The sequence below is a fragment of the Gymnoscopelus microlampas genome (genome assembly GCF_963454915.1).
Source record: "Gymnoscopelus microlampas genome assembly, chromosome: 24".
NCBI classification, from domain to species: domain Eukaryota; kingdom Metazoa; phylum Chordata; class Actinopteri; order Myctophiformes; family Myctophidae; genus Gymnoscopelus; species Gymnoscopelus microlampas.
The window spans coordinates 17,479,389-17,488,089 of NC_139961.1; the positions used below are offsets into that span (position 1 = coordinate 17,479,389).

General features: G+C 42.9%; 1 protein-coding gene across 1 annotated transcript in view; it reads left to right on the top strand.

Moving 5' to 3' along the window:
* Positions 1-6,409: 6,409 nt before the first annotated feature.
* Positions 6,410-8,701, top strand: part of LOC311040574 (neuropilin-2-like) — a gene marked incomplete at its 5' end in the record, with an annotated part of 171,802 nt that continues 169,510 nt past the window's right edge. The window contains 1 exon segment of the mRNA XM_084050905.1: positions 6,410-6,530. Coding sequence (XP_083907031.1) covers positions 6,410-6,530 — 121 coding nt within the window.

The following is an 8,701-nucleotide window of genomic DNA, read 5'->3' on the forward strand; positions in this document are numbered from 1 at the left end:
CACCAAATGTTCACCTATTATACCTATTTCGACAGGCAGGCAGGCAGGCAGGCAGACAGAGAGACAGACAGACAGACAGATAGTTGTGGTCTGATTGCCTACTCTATGCAATGCATATGATAACAATAAAAACTCATACAGTACACTGCAGCATGACATGGTAATATCACTTTAACTGTATAATACTTGTATTGATATGTGGAAGTAGCACTCATGTGGAGACAAACAGTTGCACTTCCTCTGCTCAGAAACAGCTGATTCCAGGAAAGCACAGATTATGAAATTTGACATTTCTGTAACAATGCTCTCACTTCTGTTTCCATTCCTTCCTCATGTCAGCAGTCTCAGCACATGAACTGATGACAGACTGACGTCATGGTGGCAACAGCAGCAAACATGTAAGACGTTAAGGGTGCAGGCAAGAGCGGAGAGATAATAAATGAATAAGAAAAATACCTAGAGTCTGACCCTAGCCATCTGAACTTGGTCTGAACAAGTTGAGATCGCAACTTAAACATGTTCTAACCCATTAAGACCTGAGGCCGATTCTAAAAATGTTTCCTAAATCCTAACAGTTTTTTAAAAAATCTCAAAATATTTTGTTCCAGGGACCCCCAGAAGCAAAGATTTAAGTTACAAATGTTCGCTTAAAAAATAGATATATTCAAAGATTTGCACAAATGTTCACTATTTTTCAAAAATAGCAGATCTACAAGCTCATATCGCGGCACTCGGTGCTGCGCTATGAGCTTGTATAGCTGCTATTTTTGAATAGCCAAAGAAATCTTAAATGACACAGATTCGTTCCCGGTCTTAATGGGTTAAGCCACTGAGCCTAAATGAATGCATTCCAACTGGAGTTGAATAATATTATGCAGTTATGAAACCATGTCAGTTCTTCATTTGTCTCTGCTGAATGTGGCTTCTTCCTCTTTCAATGTTTGCTTCTGCTATTGCTTATACGTTTATCGATTGTATATTATGCTCTATTCTATTTTGGTCCGTCCGTCCGCGCGCGCGTGTGTGTGTGTGTGTGTGTGCGTGCGTGCGTGCGTGCGTTCATTCATCTGTTTACTGTACTGTATCTTACCGACAATTTTCTGTAGCCTATATTTTAAGTTTGTTTTTAGTGTTTTACATTGCAAAGTTGCAATCTTAACAGCTCTGTTTACACATTACTCTATTCTATTAGGCCTATGTCATAGGTCTACTTTTTGTTTGCCATCTGCGGTGTGTGCGGTGCGTGCGTTTTCTGTTACTCAGGGTGTAAAATGTTTAAACATAATGGGCAACAGGATCCTTTTCATTATACCAGTGGGCGATTTTTACCAGAGGTGGCCAGTGTCGTGAAGAGCTGATGTAGGCAAAAATAAAATGTTCCTCAAAAAATGACTTATAGGCCATTATTTTAGGAAGGTGTCGATACACAGTGCGTTTTTCAACCTGGCGTCCCTATTTGTGTGGGGGCATGTCATTATGGGTGAAAATGTTCAAAAAAATTCTAAAAGGGAAAAGTTGGACAGTTCAAAAGTCTCAGCAGTGCAGAGTAATGTCAGAGGAGAAGCAGACGCTGTGCCTGAGAACACCTAGGATAGATAGGCGGTTGTCCAGAACCGCTGATCCGACCAATATGCCTAAACATGCATGAATTGGTATATAATGATGACATTAGGGAACTTCATATCTGAGCATAAAATGGACACAGGCAGACGGAGAGACATACAAAGATCTCCATATATGGGCAAAAAAAAAGTATTTCAGCATAGCGTTTTTCCAGGGACCCCCAGAAGCAAAGATTTGAGTTAAATAATGTGTTTAAAAAATATATATGTATTCAAAGATTTGCACAAACGTGAGGTCATTTTTCAAAAATAGCAGATCTACAAGCTTGTAGCACGGCACCTACTGCGAGCTTGTAGATCTGCTATTTTTGAATAGCCTAAGTATAAAATTATGGTTATAGCTGAAATCACTCTCGGATTTAATTGGTTAAATAAATACAAAATCTGAGTATTTATGTCACAGGTGATCAATGGAGGAAATATTCATCACCCCTCTTCTCTGTAAAAATAAATCTGCAGAATGTGTTTGTGGATGATGAGACCAGCTCTCCTTTTGTGGTGTTGGAAACCTGAACTCTTCTCTGCTGCAACTATTGCTACTTCAACCAGAAACGCTCCCCGATATTTCCCCTAACTCATTCCTGATGGTGATGAAAATGCCGCCATGCTCTGAGCATCACTCCTGTTGCTTTTTGCATCATTGTCATTCAAGTCGTAGAAGGGAGGTGATTATTGCCACTGGAAGCGTTGCAATGGATTGATGCGAGATTCTTTTGAAACTTAAGCCGTGTTTTATATTTTGTCGTATGACGTGTCGTATGGGGAAAGAAATTGCTGAGCTGAAGATCTGCTATTTTGGCTTTTTTTTTTTAAGTGTTCACCTTAATGACAAAATAAGGGCACCAGGTTGGAAATTGCTAACTAATTAACTACCCGCCAGAATGAAACATTGCCTATTGCTGACCTTGCCAGCGATTCCAAACTTTTTCACTAATCTTTGAAAAATCATAGAATATTATTCTTCACAGCAATCCATCCACCGATCGCTTTAAAATACGTTGCCGAGTCTCGTAGTTACATGTCTAGGGGTTCGAATCTAGCCTGGGACCAGACGAATCTGCCAGTGCAAAAAAATAATTGCCCTCTGCGATTTGGGTCTGGACCCGCGTCGTTGTGAATCCATTTCCTGCTCCCGAAGTAAAAATCGTTAATGTCATAGGCGTCAAAGCAATTATGCTTCTGCACTGTCAAATAGGCCAACATCGAATCTAAGATTAGTGGGACTCATTCAAATGGCAACCAGTGAGTCCCGGGACTCACTTAATTGTAAATCTAACAATGTCACTCTATTATATTTGATATATTAGGTATTATATTGATATTATAGCCATTTTATTTTATTAGATATGTGATGTTGTTACCTGACAATTAGTTGACTTTTGGTGAAAATATCGGTATCGGAAATTAGGAGTTGGACAATATCGGTATATCGGTTATCAGTAAAAAAGTCATAGAACATCCCTAATATCAATGCATTGCTATATTGAAGTTTAGAACATATGCATATATCTATTTGTTTAAAGAAGACAAATAGCTGATCTACAGCTTGTAGAGTATTTTTTTTTCTACTCTATTTGAAATAGGGCTTACAGTAAGTGATTCATTCATAATATATTGTTGTAAGTTTGGGTCCCAACTGAGTCCGTTCCTAGACATGCAGTGGAGTTAAAAGTACAATATTTGTATTCGAAACGTACCTAAGTAAGCTACAATACTCCAGTAAATGTACTTAGTTACTGCCCACCACAGCACAAAGGTCAGTCTGCTCTGGATTTACGTCTGCTCTGCTTTTCAACTTCCTGAGACTTTCTGTTCAGTTCTTTGTTTAGTCTTTTGTTTGTGCGTGTTTAGATGTTTTTTTCCCTCCTTTAAATTCCTTTCAGATGCGGTGGCCGTGCTTTGCTTGCAGGCTTTCTGGACGTGGCTGGATTTGACACCATGGTAATCCCATTAATCTGCTTCTGATCGCGCCGAAATAAACAAACAAGCTATAGAGGAAATGGCACATTCACAAAACGAAAAAGAAAGGGAAAAAAGAATGCACCGCAGAAGAACAGTGGTGGACAGTTACTAAGTACATTTATAGAGAACTGCAGTGGTGGGAAAAGTACTCAAATGTTTTACTTGAGCAAAAGTATCAATACTGCAATGTAGAAATACTGCTATGTAGAAAATAGCAGATCTACAAGCTCACAATGCGTCGCATCGCGACACATTGTGAGCATTCTAAGGCAGGTGTTGTTGAATGCCTGGATTATTTTCATGGTGTTGACAGCTCATATAGAGCAGAACAGGCTTCACCATGGCATTAAAGATCCTGATCTTGGTGCTTATGAGCAGATCTGAGGATCCCCAGACTTTTTTCAGCTGACGGAAAGCTGCTCTTGCCTTGCCAATCCGAACTCCACATGCGGCCCCCACCTTCACTTAATGCGACCCGCAGGTTAATATCAAAATATTGATATATTATATTATTGATTTCAGCTGTTACAATTCCAAACATGCAAACATGACCCCTTTTATTACTTCAGTCTATATTAGTAGCTTAATGACTAGTATTAAAACTCGATTGTCTTTTTTATTTTTATGTTCAATGTATTCGTATTTAAGTTCATAAAGTTAACATAAGTATATATAACTAAATGCATTTGAAATTAAATACAAATGTTACTTTTCAAGATTCCAATTAAAAAATAGCAAAACAAAAAAAAAGATCTACAAGCTCAAAACGCGCCACACTGCGACGCGTTTTGAGCTTTTAGATCTGCAATTTTTGCTAATTTTGTGTGACATAGAATGGCCCGACAGTGTTATGCTATGTGGCCCTCTGGAGTGAGTGTGGAAATATAGTGGCCCTCTCCATCATCAAAGTTGCCCACACCTGATAGGTGAAGTTCTCCTTGAGTATTTACTTGAGTATATTATACGTTGTCAGCAGCAGCAGCAGCAGAAGAAGAAACAACCGTTGTTCATTCGCTGCCATGCGGCCCAGTCGGTTGCACGGAAGCACAGCGGTTGTGAGAGAACTCCCCAACATGGTCTCTTCAAAAAGAAATCACATAACCCCCCCAACACCACCACCACTGTCACCTGAGCTTGTTAGAGTGTGTCAATCATACAGGTGAAGCACTTATCTCTATCTCCCACGAGGTAAGAAACGAACATGAAAGAGATGGGAGAGAGAGAGAGAGAGAGAGAGAGGGGGGAGAGGGGGAGAGAGATAGAAGAAGTGGAGGGTGTGGGAGAGAGAGAGACAGAGGTAGAGAGAGATTGGGGGAGAGAGAGAGAGACAGAAGGAGGGAGGGAGAGGTAGAGAGAGAGTACAGGTGGGGGCATGCGGCAGAGCAGCCCCCCCCCCCCACCCACACCATGACCTCAGGACCCCTCCTCTTCCCCTCCCCTTGCAAAGCGTCTCTCTCACGTCCTCTTCATTAAAGGCACATTCCGCTGCACATCAAGTCCCCCCCCGTCAAACCCCGTCCTTCAACCCTGATGCCGCCCGTTCATGTCAGTTCAGGGCGGGGAGGGGGGAGGGAGGGGAGGGGGTCACCTCTGTGACCACGGGGAGGGGGAGGAGAGGAGTCTAATGGGAGAGCGGACCAGGGCCGGCCCGGAGTTCCTCGCTTCATCCTTATACACTTCATTAGCATTAGCGGTGGGAAAAGTGTGCTCAGATTTTTTACTTTTAAGTAATAGTAGCAATACCACAATATAAAAATAGTGTTGCAGGTAAAAGGCCTGTGTTCAATGAAAATATAAAACTACAATATTTGCCTCTGAGATGTAGTGGAGTAGAAGTAAAAGTACTGAAAATTGGAAATACTCCAGTAAAGTAAAAAATACCTCAAAATTGTACTTAAGTACATTGAGTAAATATACTTAGTTACTTTACACCTGTGTTCATAGAGAGTACCAATCCGTAACACGCGCGTGTGCACACACACACACACACGCACGCACGCACGCACGCACGCACGCACGCACGCACACATCCCAGCCAGGTCTGAGGCCATGGGAATTACTGCCTGGATATGGAGATAGGCTGGCTGAGTTATGGAAGTATAGCCTCATTAGCCATTAGCCTGCCCTTCACCTAGCCTCTCCAACGCTGTCATGTCTGCTGTGTAGACTTTTCATACCCACGTTGATTGATAGTATTAGGCTGCCGACCCCTCATCTTAAAAGATTTTGTGCACGACCCATAATAGAAACATTTATCTTTATTTTCAAAAATGATTCCAAATGTTTTGTTAAACTGATCTTTATCATTAAGACCGGGAACGCATCTGTATCATTTTAAGATTTCTTTAAAAAATAGCAGATCTACAAGCTTATCTACAAAAATAGCAGATCTACAAGCTTAAGGCGGTTACACACCTGCGAATATACGCAAAATTCGGACTCGTTCCGAATAATTAAGAGACGCTTTTTCGCTTCGCTTTTTTGCTCCAAGCTCGCGCATTGACTTTATAAGGTTTTTTAAAAAAAAACACATATATTTTATATATATATATATTTTGTGTGTAAGGACCTTTATCTACAAAAATAGCAGATCTACAAGCTTGTAGATCTGCTATTTTTGAAAAATCGTGGAAATGTGTGCAAATCTTTGAATGTAATATATCTTATAATACAATTGGGGATAAGGTGCATGCGCGAAGTGATTTCTTTGTAAGTTTGTCAGTAAGTTTGTCAAAAAGTTTGTCAAAAATGCGCACTGCGCATGCGTATTCGTGGACGCACTTTCTCTGTGCCGTTCATCCATATGCGAGGGATCGTCTTTCACCATGCGGGCGCACCTTCGTTGCCACATCCGTGAGGGCAGTTTCCAGATAGCAGCAGCATCCAAAACTCGCTCAGACACGCAGCTCCCTGCCGACATCACAGACGCAGTAACGGCAGGGCTCTGTGATAGTTTGGCGAGCTAAGCTGGACAGCACAATCACCGTCATTTCTCTAATACATCGCCCTGTCATTCCTATTGTCAAGACTTTTAGGTCACTGCAGCCTGCTACTAATGTAACGAACTAGAGGTGCGGGTCGCTACGCGACCCTTCCGTCTAGTCGCTGGCGCGAGGCTCTCGTGTAGCATGGTGTGTGTATTTGTTGCAACCTTTATTGTGAAGGAACCACCAGAAGTGCTAAGCTATTCATTCCGTTCCGTGTTACATAACACTCTGAGATGCTACATTGTGACATAGTGTCACAGAAACCCACAAAAGTCACCAAAATAACACTGTTCAACGGGCTAATTAGTTAGCATTGATGACATTGACCACACTAACGTTCATACAGGTTGTTGATAAGATGTTTAACGTAGCCGTTTGAGTGACGACAGCAGCGTTGGTTAACATTAGCGTTAGTGTTAGGCGCATGCTAACGCTATCGCCGGGCCGCCGACATTCGTCGGGCGGCCCGGCGATGTCACTACCAGCCGAGGCTTATTCTTGCGCATTAGGCCGCGATTTCCGCAGGGCCACTGCCTCGTGTCCTGCGTGTCTATTGGCATTTGTAATGGTCAGAAATCTAAGTTGGGCTTGTTTGTATTTCCACATTGGTTCGAAATGTGTGCTTAAGCTGGTGTTTTCAATGGCCGTCGCTTCGTTGTGTTTCGGCTGGGGCCGTAGCCGTTCGGCGATGGGCGGGGTTTTCGGGGTTGCCATGTCCAGGAGTTGTAAGCGTGAAGTGGCGTGCAATTGGTTAGGGAAAGTGCGCCCACGCATGCGCAGTGCGCAGGGCGGTGTTTTTGCATGAAGCTGGTTGCTTGTTGCTCGCGCGCAATCTGGCAACACTGATGCAACTTACACACCACAACCGTTCTGGCGCATGACTGTAGATTCCAATTGTAAGGTAGATGTTTATGTCCACTACTGTGATAGCGTTCCTTGTATTTGAATGATTAGTGGCCGGGGGTGCTTAACATGAGCCGTTAGCATGTGGCTAATGCTAACGCACTTTTACCGTAGCATGTAGCTAACGCTAACGTGGTTGTCGTGGCCGACGCAGCTGTGAAATCACGTTGTCAACAATGACAGTTAGTGTGGTGAATGTTACAATTCCTGCTCAGTTAGTCCATTGTAGATGGTGCGCCCACATAAGCCCAAAATCGCTTATACGACAAACAGACATGCCAACCCTCATCGTACACACACAGCATTAGCTGCTAACGTGGCCTGCAACTTAGATTCTGTTGCTGCTGGTTGTTAATGCAGCCTGCTAATAGTGTCTAAAACATGTATGTGAATGTTTATGTCCATTACTGTGTTGCCGTTAGTTGGGTTACATGACTATTAGCCAAGCGCTGCCTATAATGAGCCGTTAGCGTGTAGCCGTTAGCGTGTAATGAACGAGTAGCATTAGCATGCGGCTAATGCAACGCTGTTGTCGTGACTGAAACGGCTATGTTACACATCGTACCAACAACCTGTATGAACGTTAGTCTGGTAAATGTCATCAATGCTACCTAATTAGCCCGTTAAAGAGTTTTATTTTAGTGTATTTTGTGGGTTTTTGGGACACAATGTAACGGCAGCGACGTAAGGCTTTGTGAGCCCCCCAGACAGTTTTAAGTTGCTCGATTCAGTATTTCGATGTCAACAATGAACGTTAGTGTGGTGAATGTTGTGTGTGGTGCTGATGTTTGTTGTGTGAAGCTTAATGTCAGAGTGTTTGTGTTGGAGCGCCTCAATGCGGCTGCAGAGTTCATGTGCAACATCTTGCATGCGTGGCCGTGGCTTTACAGTTTTCCTTCGCCGTGTCTGTAGGTCCAAGGGGGGGGGGGGGGGGGGGGGGGGGGGAGATTTTGTAAAGTGGGCGCTGCGTGGGCACTAGAGTTGGGGCGCTGCGTGAAGTGGGCGCTACGTGGGAAACTAAGTTCGGCCCGCTAGGCCGAACTTAGTTTTCTACAAATGTCTTCTAGTATTCTACAAATGTCTTCTAAATCCTAACAGTTTTTGTTGTTTTAACTTATTTTGCTATTAGTGGTGCTCCAGCTTTTTCATGTCAAGGACCCCCAAAATGATATGTATTTGGCCGTGGACCTCCATCAAAATATGCATGTTGTTCCAGGGACCCCCCTG